This window comes from Desmodus rotundus, chromosome 7 (genome assembly GCF_022682495.2).
Source record: "Desmodus rotundus isolate HL8 chromosome 7, HLdesRot8A.1, whole genome shotgun sequence".
Classification (NCBI taxonomy): domain Eukaryota; kingdom Metazoa; phylum Chordata; class Mammalia; order Chiroptera; family Phyllostomidae; genus Desmodus; species Desmodus rotundus.
The window spans coordinates 114,741,115-114,758,395 of NC_071393.1; the positions used below are offsets into that span (position 1 = coordinate 114,741,115).

Consider the following 17,281-nt stretch of genomic DNA (forward strand, 5'->3'; position numbering starts at 1 on the left):
GCCTGGAGTATTTACCATCTCAGTCTTCACAGAGTTTGCAGGCCCTTTGTAAACCAAGGAAGACAAACTGCTTCTTCCGAATAACCTCGTCCTCACCCCAACAAAAAATAAACATAGCCCTGGCCCGAGAGAGTAGTCTTTGCATACTGCTTTGCATAAAATGTGGTCCGACTCTCTCACATCTGAAACAAGATGCATATAAGACGTAAAATACTTGAAAAACAAACTGGAGGAATGAGTTCCGAGCTTCGACTGGAGAAGATAAGGTTCTGGAGATGGATGGTGGTGACGGCTGTACAACAATGTGAAATGTATTTAATGCCACTGAAATGTACACTTAAAAATGGTTCAAATGATACATTTTATGTAATGCGTATTTTACCACAATAAAAAAAAAAAGCCTAACAAGGATATATTGAGGAAAAAAGTTCTTTAGTTCTTCCTACTGCTTAGGGAAAGTTACAAAGCCCACAATGAATGTCCACATGGGGCGGCCACTCTAAAAGCAGACAGAGCACACTGCTCACAGCAGCACAAGGACACGCTCCGTCTCCACCTGACCCCAACATGGGCTGGCAGTGCTCAGGGGGCAAGTCCTGCCGGAAGACTGATCTGCTTCTACCTGACCTGGAAGGCCCATCACAGCAGAGTGCCCTCCTCCACACACACGAGCCGCCAATCACAGCGGGGCTCGCTTACAGCTGAACCAACTGGCACCTTGGGGAGGCTCCATCAAAAGCAGCTTTCAGGTAATGGAAACACCAACCCGCCAGTACTTCCCAAACACACACTAAATCTTGCATTCTCGTGCGAAACTATTCTTGACACAGGTGGGACAGCAACGTTAGACAGGTATATTCTATCTGTACACATCTGGGCTCTCCATAAATCTATCTTGGCCATGGAGAAGGTGCCGATGGCCATGATGACAGTGGGTTGGTGACAGCAACTCGAGAGTGGAATCGAGAGCCAGCACTGGCACTGACCCTGGGCACTGTGCACTGTCTATGCCACCACCATCTGTCAGTCAACCAATGCCAACCACTGTTCTCAGACCGTGCTTCCGACTGAAACAATGGGGATCAACAAATCCCAGGCAATCCCAAGTGGGCAGCATCCTTCCAGGAGTCTCTTCAATAGGACAGTGTGGAAGTCAACCTCATAGAAGATGAAGCTGGTAAAGCAAAATCTACAGAGATGCTATGGGGGCATTGGCAGCAGGCTTTTATTTAACAGGAACGTACACAAACTTGACGCAAACCCTACGTTAGGCAAAGCTTTATCACAATTCTACACATAACCTGTGGGAGTTGGTTGGAGAGCAAATTGTTACTATAATTATTAGCATTTTAAAAAGAGGTATTTCCTATCAGAAAACGTCGCCATAAAGGGCTGTGAAATGATACACAGACACTCTTAGTGGTCTCCCCCTCGAAGACTGGCCTTGATGGAGAAACCCGAAAGGGCTGGCGGGATATGGGTGCCCATCCAATCTCCCCTTTCAAAGGCAAATAGAGATTCTCAGGCTCAAAACCATTCCAGTAACAGTCACTCGAGGACAAGAATATCTGGCATGAGATTGTTCATTTATTAATATGACTGCTTAGAAGTGAATGAAACCCATGAGAATGGTCGCATAAGAGACCTAGAGTAGAACCCAGTGCCCCAGCCAGTCAAACCAGCTCCCTCATTAGGCCGCAGACATAACGTTGGATTACATTTCAGAGGCCACAACATTCACTTCCACTAACATGGCCATAGAAGGACAGGTTCAAGTGCGTGCCTTTCTCAACCCTCACCAGCAACTGCACCCAAGGCTTCCCCATCCGGGTTGGCCTTCCTTGCCCTTGGGAACACTCAGGCCGCAGGTCTCTGAAGGTGGTTCAGCAGAAGATTCCCTTTGCAAGTTTCCTCTAGTAGTTTGTTAGGTGACCAAATTAGTATCATCTCAGCTGATGCTTACTTTGTTGTCTTTTTCCCCCTCTCTTCCTTCAATGAATTACTTTATTTTATTTCTCAAGAGAGGGGAGGGGAGGGAGAAAAAGACAGAAAAGCATCAATGTGCAAGAGATACATCAATTGGTTGCCTCTCACACACCCCCAACTAGGGACCTGGCCGGCAACTCGGGCATGTGTCCTGACCAGGAATTGAACCAGTAACCTTTAGGTTTGCAGGCTGGTGCTCAATCCACTGAGCCACACCAGCCAGGACACTGCATTATTTTAAACAAAGGCGTCTGTGTTCAAATCTGTCAAACTCGCAGAGATACATTTAATCAGTAGATGGAATTCCTTTCAGAACTAGGCCTTGTCGGACATGATAACCAGGAGGTAGGCTGCTTCTTGACATTCAGATAAATGCGGCTTGCCTGGGGTGAGGAGGAGAGGGTTTTGGGGGGCGGGGTAGAGAGAGTGCCGATGGCCTTCGTGGCTAATTTATTTCAGTCCGTGCTTAACATAATCATTGAACATCACCACTTTCCAATAGACTCTTGAAGAAGGAAAAAAGGAAACTGACCACTCCTCACTTACCACATCCAACTTGCAGAAACAAAAACACCTAAAGCACATGTATGAATGGCTTTTCCTAAAGCCTGAGAAAGCAGAGCGGAGCTTTATTTTCTTAACATAAATGCAGGGTATTTTTCCTTAGAGTTAATATGCAGTCTTTATTTTACATTAAGGACTCTTTTGACTTCACATCTTCACAAAATTTCCTTTCGCTTTTGAAGTAGAAGTTACTTTAAATAAAAATACTGTGCCACATCAGCACATTTTTCTCTTAAACAGTGAAATAAATAAAATAGTTAACTCTTTTTTTTTCATCAGATTGTTTTCAGTTACTTCTATGGTAGAGCAATTCCAGTCTGAGCTGAGCACTTTCTCACAGACATTTAAAGAAAATGTAACGGAGAATTTTAAAAAGAAAAAAAATCTTCATGTTGCACAAACTTAGGCCATTCCCGACTTTGTTGAGCTGAGCTGCGGAGCTAAGGAGGCTTTTCCACGATCCAAGCTCCTCTGTTGGCTGAAACACACGTGCAGGAGGGGGCTGGGCAAGGAAAGAGGAAGAAGAGGAGGAGGAGGAGCAAATCATCACGCCTTCTTTTCGCCTTCTTCGGAAATGGCTTGATTGAAGGATGTGGAGTCCCCGGGTCAGAGTTGACTGCAGAGGGAAAGGCAACGAAAGATAAAAACCAACAGCACAGGACAACTACCTAAAAGGGAAAGAATAAAATTAAGGGGCTGGTGGAAATGAAATGAATTAAACAGAAAACAACAACGAACTGCCACACTGAGCATGAACACCAGACTTGTATCTCCCGTGCCTTGATCGCCAGCTGCACGGAATCGGCCAGGAACAGGGCAGGCCAGTTGCTCCTGGGCACTGAATGTCACGAGAGACAGGACACAGCTGGGTTTTTAATTCCTAGGTGGTGCAGGAAGCAGAACTGGGGGTTGGCAAAATCTTTTTTTTATTTTCTCCTCCACTTGGAAGCCAAACAAACTAAATCTTTTCACTGTTAAGAGTACCCCAGGAGGACCATTACGATGCAATCCATCTTCCTGTCACCTAAGTAGAAAGGAGCAGTGCTACGGTATCGGGCCAGCTGCAGTCACAGAAAACCCCAACTGATGCCCCATTCGGTCCCAGGCCGAAAGGACACACACCCTTCATGCACACACCCTCACCCAAAACAGTGTTCCCAATGAGTCCAGCAGTCTGGACCGCTCGGAGAGACAACCACGCCAAGAGGTCCATTCCAATCCTCAACTAGCTTAGTAATTTTAAGTGACAGACTTGGAATCCCCTGGCAGTTCAAACCGGGTGGGTCCTTTAATCTGATTGGAGACCAACCAGGCATGGTTGGTCTGAAGCAAGGCCCAACTGGTTTTATCACTGGAGTGAGTGGGCTGGAGGCAGGTAGGAGAGCAAAGAGATGAATACTAAGGCAGAGGATAGGAGTCAGGGAAGGGAGACCAAACATGGTTGGTCAAATGACCATGGTTGGTCATTTGCTTCTGAAATGAAATCTAAGTTATTTCAGTCTTTGGAATGGAGTAGCCAGCACAAAAGAGTAAGCAATGAAACCAAGTACTGTCACATTTCGCCCCAGAAGCAGATCCTAAGGGCGGAGATGGGTGCCCCACAGTGCCCGTCCGGAACTAAGTGCAGTGGCAAGGGAGAGAGGAAAGGAAGCAGAGGCCCAATGGGAAAATAGCCGAGCAGAAAGGGAACAAAGTTCAAAATCAAATGAGCAGCTCAGCCTCTCCCAAGCTGCAACTCGCCATCACCCCCCACTGTCCTTCTCGTACCCAAGGTATCACTGCTCACATAGGCAGGATCGGGTGAGACGCGCTTCCGATGCTGAGACTGTCTACTTATGTTGTCAAAGGGAGGCTGATTGAGCAGGGCCTTCCCTCACACCTGCCGGGCTTCTTCCCCGCAGTCCCATCCCATCCCTTCCCACTGTCTCACTTCACAGGTCTGCTTGTTTAGTCTCCCTTCCCTGACTCCTATCCTCTGCCTTAGTATTCATCTCTTTGCTCTCCCACCTGCCTCCAGCCCACTCACTCCAGTGATAAAACCAGTTAGGCCTTGCTCCAGGCCTTCCAGAGTGACCGCTGAGGGTTCTCTTGTTGGACATCCAGTCAAATTTTACCCCCTGCCAGGAGTCTTTCTAACCCTCCCCAGTGCCCCTAAGCCCTCTGGTCAGAGGTCACCTGTCATCACTTTAGTGAGTCTGCCTAACCACCACACACCATTCATTCCCTTGCTATTTCCTCAAATTTCCACCACTGAGCCCCAACACACACAGATGCACACTTTTCTTCTTTTGCCCATGTAAGCCACCTAGAAAATAGCAGGTTAGTTCCCAGCTTTGTGCTCCTAACATCCATTTTCTTTCATTTCTTCTGGAGGAGCCGACGGCAGGCCCCTAGAAATGCCCTGCCACTGTCTTGGTCTTCTGCTCAGTCGCTCTCAAGAAGGCTGACTTTCTATCCCTCCGTTCATCTTCAGCAAAGCCCTCACCCGTCTTCACACCCTCATGGTCCCTCCTTCCCTACTCATCACACTTCACTGCCCCAAGGACCTCATCTACCCAACTCGACCACCGGATGCCGTGTCCAGGTATGTATGACCTCCCCAACCTTGCCATCAGCAATATTTATTGCGCTAAACCCTCCCACCAAGTAGCTCAGAAACACTGCTCACTCGTCCGTTTATTTCCATAAATAATCACGGCACACTGCTGTCGGGCACTGTCTGAGGGACATGAATGACATCATCTTTGCCCTCAAGGAACACACACCCTTGCTTCAGGAGAAAGAATACAATCTTAATTCGTTGCAATAAGCACTATACTAGTGGCACAAACAAAATGCCACAGGACAACACTTAAACATGTTCTCATGTTGTGATTTTTGCCATTTTACATCATTCAGGTTGTAATTCCCAGCTTTGCCTTTTGTTCAGTTCTACCTCCATTCTCTCTGACTGGAGACACTTTTGCCTGGAGATTAAATAGCAGGAGTCAATCCAGATGTCTTTGTTGGTAGCTTCCTCGAAGAGAATCTCCCTGACTACTTTGATCCATGGCCACAGTACACATTTTAACTACTTGTGAATATCTAGTCTTCCCAACTAGGTTGGAAATAATTCTATTGGACAATTAATCCATCGGGCCCAAGTTCAATTTCGTCCTATCCTTCATAGGGCTGAGCAGTCATATACAGACTGCTGTTACCCAGTTCCTAGTGGCCAAATAAACAAAGCACATATGAACGAAAAGTATTATCATCCAAGGTCTACAAACACACTAGCCTGAACCTAAGCTGAAAGGCCAACCGTCTGAGCCAGCAGTAAGGGGATAAAATCAATCCCGCACACCCTGATACAATGCAGCACTGAGAAGAAGGCGGTATCCTTTCTGTAGCATTCTTACCAAAATAGCGTAACCTGATTTTAATCGTTGGGAACCAGCACACAAACCTGAAATGAAGGGCCTCCTATGAAATGACTAGCCAGCACTCTTCAAAAGCATCAAAGTGATGCACAGATTAAAGGACTGCAGGAGGGTACGACAACTAAAAAGAGCAGGCGAACCCGGGCTGGGCCCCGGACCAGAAAACGGGCGTAGCGAGAAAGCCGGCAGAGCCCCAAGAGGCCCGCGGGCTGTGGCGTGGGCCCTGCGCGAGGGCTACTGGAAGGATCTCGGTGAAGAGTCTATGGAAGTTCTTTGTACTATTTGTGGACGTTTTTTGTAAAAGTTATTTCAAACATTTTTTTTAAATGTTAAGTCTTATTCATTGGTCAAGGACCATAGTGAGATACTTTGAAAACCTACTTGCTAATGCTTTTTAGCTAATAACTGAGTTCTCACAGGGATCTTCCACCATTCTCATCTACTCTGTAAGTCAATCAAGCAGAATGATTTTTCCTATGCTGTTATCTGAGTAAATGGTCGGAACTCCCTTTTCTTAGGCACAGCGGTATCGTGTAACTCCGTGTTTTAGTGTCAGGAGCACTTGGGCATGTGACGAAAACAGGGCCTGCAGTGTTTACACCCCTGGACGCCTCACTACTCCCGCCCTCACCGTCACCCCAACGTCACCACCGAAACGAGGGTCATTAGGAAAGCTCAGCCTCAGTTCCTCGGAAGCAGGAGGACTTAGACACCGCTATTCCTTAGCAGGGCTCTAACGTGATTACAGGTTGGGCTTGGATTTATTTTGTTTTTACAGCATCGAATACCTCCTTCTCTACCCAATGAAGTCTTGAATGAAAGATCTCAAAGACCTTTACTGATTTTACTCAAGAAATCTTTGAAATGTGATCGATGGAGAAGTCAGTATAGACTGAGAACAGGGTATCAGAAGGCCCAGACGTACCCTGGAACTTCAGACCAGTCACCTAACCCGGCCGAATCTCAGTTTCCTCAGCAGTAAAATGAGAACAAATAACATCCACCCTATTTACAGGGTTGCTTGAAGAATCACCACGGAAGAATGCTGGTTATCTATTTGGATAAGGTAAGAAATGTCCATGTGCTAGGCACAGAGAAACTGAGGCAGAGATGCATGGCAAAACCACACAGGGATTGAGACCAAACCCAGAACTTTTCATCTCTCTTCTAGGTTTCTCCCGGCTCACTCAGGAATTACACAAGTAACATCACTTGCAAAGGTAAAGAAAATCCCCTATGAAAACATGCCTACCACATGAGCCCGCTCCAACTTCAAGTACAAGTTCAAGATCATATTCATCAGATGTGACAGGAGGCATATTGGGATGATATTAATTAATCTCACTCCACCATGAAGTGAGAACCACCGAACAGCCCTTAGTTCTCTCCCCGAGTAATGATCTCGTGTTCCCTCAAGGGCTACACAGAGGCGGTATCAGGCTGCAGCCCATTAGGTGCATGGAGAGATGCTAAGTAAGTATGAAGACTTAAATAGGGATACTACTGATGTGAACATCACAGTTTTATTAAATCCTTCTCTCTAAAATACCAGTAGCAAATTGCTTTACTGACTTTAAAGTGCCTTTAGAAAATGAAAGGCTATTTCTCAATCCCAGTGTTACAGTGATTACAGGGACTGCTCTCTCTACACAGTATCAATAACAGAAATAAAGGATTAGATTGCTCTAAGTAGGAAAAAACATCAGACAGACAACAACCATAATCACCTTTTCATCAACAATTCCCCCAGGGGACATGCATGTTGTAACAAATTTAGAAAGTCCTATATCTTTGATTGTCCTATCGTTGGGCTAGGATTCAGAAAACTAGATGGCATTTCTAAAGCATTGTGCACCTTTGGGTGGGTGCTTTACTGAGCTGAGGACAAGGGAAACTAGTTAAATCGTTTTCATCTTCAAAACTCTAATTCATGTTAAGTTTTGAGTAGTGATACTTATTTAACAAAAGCAACAACAGATGTGTCGACTGCTCACACAGCTGCTGCAATTCCAGAGCTAAAACAAAAGGAGACCTTTGTTCCTAATGGGCATCAGGATGGAATGTCTAGAAATGATGGTTTACAAGTCAAGTTCTCTATAATATTCTGTACAGAACTTTAATTGGAATTTTCCTTTTGAGGATCTAACTGCTTACTCTGCTAAGCCTTTAGTAACATTACCACTTAAAGCTACTTGTATATTCATTACAAGCACCTCTTTCTTCAACTGGACCTGAGAAAAATCAAGGGAGATACATACACATATTCTTCCCCCTTTGACCAAGTATTAGTTCAAAGTGCAGCCACAACGGTAGCCAACAGCGGCATTGTGCTTCCAGAAAAATCTCACATACTACATGCAATAGTAGTAGCTGTTGGATAGGGCTCGAAAGGAAAGCAGGGAGAGCTTCAACCAATCACTGTAAGAGTTGGAGATAAAGTTCTTCTAGAATATGGAGGCACCAAAGTAGTCCTAGATGACCAGGATAATTTCTCACTTCGAGACGGACATTCTTGTGTGTAAACTAAAACAAATCACTACTGAAATGGTATCCAAAGAAGTTCTGAAATCATTCATCATATAAATAACTTCCATGTCTTTTATAATGAATAGCTAAACAATAAATAAATGTTTTATATTCCTATATGTATTACATACACAGGAATATTATATTCCTATGTCACGTATGTAGGAATATGCAAGGGCAGCATAAAACAACGGTATAAGTAAAGTGTACATAGGAGGTCCTGGAGTCAGGGTGGTAGGAATCAAAACCTCTCTCTATTAGCTGCGAAGCCTGAAGTACATTTCTTAACCTTATTAGTAAGCCTCCTTTTCCTCATCTGTAAACTGGGGATAATATAAACCCCTACCTCATAGCACAGTCATGAGGATTAAATAAACCATCCCAGGGGAAGGACTCAGAACAATGTCTGGCACAGAAATGTTGGCCATTGTTATACAGAAAAAGGGGGATAAAGACAGAACATCAACCAGCAAGCTGGTTGGAACCTCAGAACAGCCAGCTTCTTCCCGCTATGCCTCCTCTGAGCTTCCTTCTTCCACCTTAAGACATCTGCCTGCAAAGCAAGGTCCATTCTGCTCTCTCAGATGTCACTCACTTAACCTCTCCGAGTTGCTCTTTCTCAACTGGAAAATGAAAGATTTGAACTTGATCATCTTGAAAGTCCCTTCCAGTTCTTTTTTTCTTTTAAGGATGCAAATTCTGAGTCTGTACACTATGAGCAAGGTGAGACAAGGTGCTTGGGCAATGCTAAGATATATTACTATGCTCACGTTGGCGACACCAACTGAGGAAGATGAGGACATCTAATCACGGAGAGGAGAAAAGGAAGAGCAAGTTATACCAGTAAAAATGAAACAGATAAGCACTAGCCATCCTCACATAAATCTTCCCATGGGCGTTTCCCTCGTTTAAACAATTCTTTATGGGTTTCCGTAATTTTTAATTATGTAGATTTTAAATTGTTTTCAAATTTAAAAGTAGGCTGTCATTGAGAACTTCAGGACTACAAACAACTGGACAGACTTCTAATGATAGTACAGACTGACCAGACATGTTTTTATTAACACGGAAGATCCCTTTTCACCAGTGAGAGGAAGCTGTAATGCCGTGATGCCAGTATCTGAGTCAAAGTAACAGAACAGATGAAGTCCAGAGGCGGAGAGTGGCAGCAAGGGCAGGCCGCATCCCCTTAGCAGAAACCAAGTGGAACCAACTACACTGGCTTTTCGCACATGTGCGCATGCAGGAGTATTAACTGCTGGAGGCTTATGCCGTGTCCTAGGAACAGGGCCACATACAGGTAAGGCAGAACATCCCCAAGTGGGTGAGGTTGTTACTTTCACTCTCTCACAACTGAGAACAACTGCCCGGGCAGACACTCTCACATTTGAAGCAGGAGAAGAGTGGAAGCCCTTTCTGTCTCAGGCTACCAGAGAAGCCCAAAGAGCCCACGTGTGGGTTTCTTTGCTTGGTCCGTGCTTTTGTTTGGCTGGTTGGTTATTTTAAGGAGAGGATCTGCAAAGGCTGGAGTGTCAAAGCAGATCTTCCCAGACACTTAAAAGCAGCCGGTTGCCTGGGTGGCCTCTCTCGTCTCCCAACCCAAGCCAGATGGCAGTGCCCATGTCTCTGGACCTGTGCTCTCAGGCAGACCAAGAACCTGCCCACACTTGGTGGGAGTTCAGAACCTTCAGGTCAGCTCAGCTGAGTGCTGTGTTTAATTAGAGATTTGCTTTAACTTGGATGCATTCCTTTAGCTGTTAAATTGATACCTGGAGCAAAGAACATCAGCCTAAGCATGCAGTCTCCCTGTGGCCATGTCCCCTCATTCCTACCCAAGTTCAGCAGCCAACTCCAAAGTCAGTTCCCTGGATGCCTCGCTCCACATGTAACCAGTGAAGGCAGTTAGTCAAGCACTATCCCAGCCATTTTCTCTTATGCTTGAGCCAGAAGCCAGAAACCCCGCATTCTCCACACAGAGCCCCAAGCAAGCTTCGGGCCTCACACTGGGCCCAGGCCCAAGTGGGGATGCATGCGCACAGACAGCAGGAGGCGGGTGAAGACACTTCAGTAGCCACTCCCACACTAAAAAGGGGTCCAACCTCAGAAAAACAAAACACAAGGTAGGGGAGAAAAGAAAGGAAAGGGGAAAATAAACAGCTATGATGGTTTTGCCCTCCTGGTAACACAGGTCAGCCAAGACGTACCTTTTGACTAGGACTGCAGAGCTGTTCATCTTGGGACTGCCAACAAGGTGGATGGTCTTCTCCATCGCCCCAGGGGCCTTGAACAAGTGTGGCTTTGGTTTATTTCAGGAGAGGCTATTGGAAACATAAAACAAAGTGCCTGGAGGGCACTATAAAAAATAGAAGAAATATGGGAGACTCGATCATCCAACGGGAATTTGTATGTCTGTAAACAGGGGCAAGGGGGGAGGGAAATACACTTCAGGTATGATTCTTTCTTCCACAAGTGCAGCCTCGGGTTGTTTTCTCACTGCTGAGTCCATGACTTTCTGCTTATGTTCCATTCCTGCCTTTGGAAATTGCTCTTCACCAGGAGGAAAGTGAGGAAAAACCAGCAACCACAGAACTGTGGCTACACTGATGAAGAGGAGGAGCCCTGGAGACTCCATGCTCGAGGGGGCCCCCGGGTGCTGGAGGGAGGCCACACAAAGTGGCCCAGGACTTCTCAGAAACTGCTGACATTTCCTCGCAAGCAGGGAGGAAGATGGAAAGGTCAGGGCTGAGACACGGGGAGGGGTCTGCCATGGGGAGCCACAAACGCCGTGGGGTACTGGAAGTGCGATCACCTCCCGTCGAGGAAACCCCCCTGACGGGGTCTCCTTGAACCAATCCTCCCCCCCAGTGGCTTTCTTCTAAACAGATATAATCAGTTTCTTTGATTTCCCTTCAATCTCTCTCTCAATAAAAAAGTCAGTTTCTAGTAATTAGAATATATAAATAATAATTTATTTAATGTAATTGGTTCTTTGTTTCCAAACCCCAATATTCCTCCTCTCTTCATTTTGCCAATAAATATGAAAACTGAGGAAATCAACTCTGTTCATGTCAAAAAGATCCCCTCCCCCCACCCCAAAAAAGAGCTATTTCACCTAACCTCCCATTTCTCTGGACAATAAATGGTACATCACGATGCCATCTCTCTGAAGGACTACTTGGCTCTTTTGTTCTGTTGTTTCAGTAGTTTGTGCTTCTGCTGTACATACTCAAAACAGAGGGGAAGGGGCAAGGGATACGTGGAAGGTTAAGAGGAAAAAGCAAGGATGAAGAGAAAACCTAAAGTTGTCTTTCATTTAAAAAAATATATCAGAACCAGAACAATGACCAAAGTCAGAGGGTGATGCCCAATTGCCCAGAGTCTGTTCACAGGTTTAGCAACTGCCCTTTGTGTCTGCTGTGGGCGAGCCCCGGCCACTGCGGCGTCCTTGGCAGGAGTGAGGAGGCTCTTCCAAATCGTCCTCATCAAAGCCGTGGAAAGTTGAGGTGTCACTTTCTGACGTGGAACCGAATAAGTCCTCCGTGGTGTGTGCTGCAGCCGCTGCCTCCTTCTCCTTACTGCCTTCTCCTCCCAAATGAGCTGACATGTATGATGAATATATCAGCACATGGGTTAAGCAACAGACAGCATTATTAATATTCTTATTATATTATCGCAATGTTATTCTTCATAGCAAGATCATAAACCATTTCACACCAAAAGAGATTAACGGGTGCATCACCTGGCGACAGGGATTTGGGGTACAACGACAAAGCCAGCATTTCCAGGGAAGAGGATTCCTCCCTCCCTGAAGAGGCATCATGCCCACCACGATATATCCGTCCATGGCTCAGACAGTGAAAGACTCACCCATGACATGTCTTTCTTCTCTCCCAGATGCGCACACACACACACCTCACCCCGCCCCCTAGACAATGAGTTTACTTGGTGGCTTTTAAGTCTGGTTGGTATTTTTTTTGGTGTTTCCCATTGGTGTTTCTTTGCACAATGTTTGTCCTTCACTTTGACAGTCAGCTCTACAAAGCTATTACTGTCAGCCCATTCCAGGTGGTTAAGTCTCCCTCAGTTTTATTTTTATTTTTACCTGCCTCTAAATCCCATTCTTTCAGTACCCTTTCAAGTCTGCCCTTCCACCACGGAGCTCATTTGCACTGAAAGTAAACAGCAGTTGAAAACTCTGACAAGTGGTAGCTACTAAGAGCCCCTCGTTTTATTTAACCACTGGACGATGTTACTGTGATCTGCACACGGGCACATGTGCGTGTGCACACACTCACACACACCCACACATACCCAGGTCTTTGTTACCCCGGGAAGTCCACAGTTGTCAAATCTAACTCAGAGCACAAACAAAGTGAAAAATAGGGTTTCTATCCTGAAATCTGCAAAACTCAGGTTTAAACTCCTACATTCTAAAAGGACCCAGGAGCGCTCCCCCAATACAGGAGGGCATGACGTGCCACGTCTGGTGCCGGCATCAGCAATCCCACTTTGTCCCCAGGAAGCAGAGCAATTGAGATGGACTAGAAGACAGCTCTTCCAGGCTTCACACTCTTCCTGAGAAGGACCCTGGGAAGGCCCTAGACAAGTACTCCCCCCTGCTTACCAAGCACACCCCATGAGCAACACCACCTGTTTATTACCAAACTATCAACTGTGACAGGAGAATCAGAGTCAGATCTTAACTAGATTATCCACCCGAATGGCCCCTGTGTCACCAAGCACACAAGCACACAGATCCTAGGAAGAAAAAGCTGAGTAAAGGCTGTGAAGAAAGAGGCTTTGGATAGAAAAAAACCCACTGCCTACTTCTGGGCCCCCACGAATCAGATTCAAGCACCTCATCCTCTGCAGGGAAGGAAGGGGGGCATCGCAGCGGTCTGCACCAAGCGTGCTAAAGCCGCCCTCTCTTGCATGTCCTACAACAGCCCGTGTCACCCCGCCTGGAGTGACACACCCCATGTCACTCTGCCTCTGAGGGGTCACTTGCTTTTTAAAAACACTGAATTTCATTTGTTTCATTTTCTCTTTAAATACCTAAACCCCAGAGCCCCCTATCCCATGGGCCCTCTTTTCTAAGCTGGAATCAGGAGAGTAATAAGTTCAACCTGAGGTATCATGTTTGCAAGGTAGGCGAATTGACAGCACCGCACAGATGGCCGCCCTGTCAGGGCCCTTAAGCGTTAGATGTTGAGAGTTGTATGCAATGGAAACCAGTCCTTTTTCAATCACTGATTTGCTACTCAAGTCAGTCTTGAACCCTAAACAAAAGACAAATTTAAAAAACAAGGCAGGGGGGCTAAGGCTAAGGTTTGTGGACAAAGCAAAGGAAGAACTGAGCCACAGGAAAGCCAGGTGCGGTCGTCTCAGTCCTGTCCGCGGGACTCGGGGCAGAGGAGACCGGGAGGAGAGTGTGGGAAGGGGCAACAACTCTCCGCTGCCGGAACCACCCATCCAACTGAACTGTATTTCACCTACGATGTCAGTAGTTGAAACCAAACATGAGCGTGAAACCTCTCTTTGGCCTCGTTATGACATAAAAAAAAAAAAATCCCAACCAACCACAACCAGCCAAAAGTAATGGTTTGGTTAGAACTGAAGAACAACCAACAGCCTGAATAAAACTTGAAAACCTGAACTCACTTTACAAATGAAGGAAGAAGATCAAAGCCTTTTTTTAGTTTAGTCTTCAAAGATGAAAATTTAGTCTTAAAGATGAAAATTTCAAAACATGCCAGGTGAACTCCAGACTTGCCCTAAGAACACCTGCCCTTTTGCCCTTCCACGGTCCCTTTTTTGTTCCACATGAGAAAGCAGGATGAGTGGCCAAGGGATGTGGTATTTACGCCACTACCAAGGAGCTCAGGGGGCTCTGACTCCCACAATTCAAGATGTGGCTGCTCTCCCAATATTCATGTTTCCATATTCTTCCATTGCGGCCCGGGCACTTCCACAGAACAAACACGTCTTTTTGTTACATGCACATCACCCGATACAAGAGAGGATGCTGCCTGGACCCCCAGGTGTTTCCACACTAGCTCACGGTCGTCCACAACAACACACACAGAGAAATATCCACTTCATGACAAGGCCAAACACCAAGTCCAAATTTTCTCCTTTCCCTCTTCCCTGGATCCCAAGGCATAATTTTTGTTTCTTCAAACCCGAAGAAGAAAAGTATCAGATTACCTGAAAACTCCTCTCCACTTAAAATCATCACCACCACCAACTTCCCCACTCCACCCTGCAACCCCCGCAGAAGATGGCAGAGGAAGGCAGGTGGAACTGCTCCTGTTCTACGGGCGCAGATGCAAGAAGGGGCCACACTCACCAGAGCGTCCACAGTCTGCACAGGACACCAGCTCCTCAGGCCGCCCACTCTTCTTGTTCATGTTAGAGCCCCCCAAGCAGAAGTCACAGTAGTTATTAGGAATGACTGTCCCGTCCGGTCCTTTCTGGGCTGTAGAAACATTTTTAAAAAATCCAATTTTAGCCTGAGATGAATCTCTACCCGCCCCCTCTTCTCCCACAGTGTGGCAAAATCCGTTCCAGAAAGAATGGGAAGTATAGAATCTGAGGTTTTGTTACAACCAAATTGTTAACTTGGGGCATTTTCTTTGTGATTCCCCTCAGTGTAACAGAACCATTGTTTTGCAAGCCACCCCAAGTTTAGTCTGATTTTCTGCAAGATTTGCCAGCTCTTTGTTTGTACAGACGCAAGCCCGCTCCTCTGGCTGCCACCCTTGAAGAGCACAGCACCCAGCAGGCCTACTGGGCAAGCAAACATCTCTCATCCCTGAGCAACCAGCTCCTAGGGCCAAGGCCCCAGATAGCAGAGGGCAGTCATAATCTGCGATGTGGCTGGAGGGAGCGAGAATGGTCAGTGCCTAGGCCTCGCCCTCTGGAAAGATGCTCTCGCTTAGGAGATATTCCTACTGTCCCTGAATAGGCATCAAAGCAGCATTCACTGATGGGTGGTCATTTCCCGATAGGCCACGCAGATGCTCTTGGGGACTCTGAAGAACATCTTGGCAGGCACACAGGTGTTCACTCTTGTTCAGCTGTATCTCCCCAAGTCCAGACTCACTGTCAGGGAAGGCACCCAGGACTAGTTTAATCAGCAGAGCCCAAGTGCCTGGAATCACACTGCACACTTAGCTGAGCCTCGTGCCAGGGATGGATTGAACAGTGAGTTAGTGAGCATGTCTTGAGGCTTAAGACCCTCATAATCCCCCCATGATGAAAGTCCTACGCAAAAGCAAAGAAAAATCTGGGGACATGATATGAAAACCAGAAGCCTGTGAGAGCAGCACACATCCCTGAGCCCCAAAACAGTCTGTTTCCACTGCCTGGGTGTAAGGCCTCGGACAGGTTCTTTGCCTGGCGAGAAACACTTCTGTTCTCCTGTTTTTCTATCCCTATTGTGGACATTTCTGTCACATCAACACTCCCTGTTTGTGACTAGGAAGAAAAGTCTCTCCATTTATAGGATCAGCCTAAACCACAGGGGCATCTTCCTCCTTGCTGTACCCAATGTCCGCTATCTTTCATTATTCACTGGCTAACATTAACCAGGGTCCCGTAGGGTACAGATCTGTAAAAGGAAGCAGATATGTGAGCAGAAATACCATCCAGGCAGTAAGTGATAAACGGATTCACCCACTTTAATATGATTCCCTCTGGCCTTCGCTGCTTCCATGCCTCTGCTTTGCCTCCAGGAATAGAAAGACTTACCTGGGAAAGGCAGAAGACAAAAGCTTGCAGAATTACATTATAGTGGGTTAATCCATTTATCAGTTGCTATTTGAATGATTTAATCAGTTTCCAAGCCATTGATTTTCGTCTTCAGGGAAGAAGACAGATCTCTGCCAGAGTGTTGGCTGTTTGGGGGCAGAGAGGAGCTGGCCACACCCTGTGGCCTGCTAAGCGCCGGCTTTTCTTCATCAGTCTCTGTATCTCAAAGGCATCTGCACGTCATACAGAACGGCTTTGCGAATTTCCAAAAATCAGTACCTCGGCAAAAATTTTACTCTGCCTATAAAATTTTCATTGCCCAAGTCCAGAAGGAAGTCCCTTTCTTCCTTCTGTCTCAATGGCCATCTGAACCATTTTTAGAACTCTGTTAAGCAAGCCCAGGCACATCTATGATGCGAATAAACGCAGGGTCTCCTCACTAAGAGGCTGTCATGGAAATGAATCAAAAGGTGAACAGAAAGGAGTGGGGTATATTAAACTCAGGGGCTGAGTGTAAACCAAAGTTAAATTTCATGATTGCTATAAACTACACATAAAATGTGCAGGTGCCAGTCACAACGTAGGTGCTTCCTGCATGAAAATCAAATAATCTCGTGTGTATCATCTCCCTAAAACTCTCAGGAGGCCCTGCCTCACCATTGTCTCTCTTCTGTTCTCTTATTCCCTTACGGACTCTCTTTTATGTCAGATTTTTCCCCCCTTTCACAAAATCTTTAAGCAACTAATGAAGCTGGTTTTCTCCAGCCCACTGTATCACTTGTGATTTATGAGGATGAAGAAGTAGAATGTAGACTGTAAGAACTCCCAGATAATTCTTTCCCATTTTTACCACCAGCAGACCATTGGTAGAACGCCCCATTGAGTCAGAGACTCCAATACTTAGAGAAATAAAAAAAATTCAAAAATCATCTAGTAGAGCAAAGAAGACAAAGACTAAGAAATTGATCCTATATAAAAAGACCAAAGGAACAGAATTTAATTCCTCTGATGAAGAGAAGTTTCTGAGGAGACTG

General features: G+C 46.0%; 1 protein-coding gene across 3 annotated transcripts in view; it reads right to left on the bottom strand.

Annotated features, from left to right (window-relative positions):
* Positions 1 to 17,281, bottom strand: part of DPF3 (double PHD fingers 3) — a 237,036-nt gene that overhangs the window by 47,240 nt on the left and 172,515 nt on the right. For 2 of the 3 annotated variants that reach the window (XM_045201942.3, XM_045201944.3), the window contains one exon: positions 14,845 to 14,973. In XM_045201942.3, coding sequence (XP_045057877.1) covers positions 14,845 to 14,973 — 129 coding nt within the window. Of the gene's footprint in view, positions 1 to 1,428; positions 3,219 to 10,699; positions 12,093 to 14,844; positions 14,974 to 17,281 lie in introns of those variants that run through there. The other variant, XR_008427345.2, reaches the window with a different exon arrangement.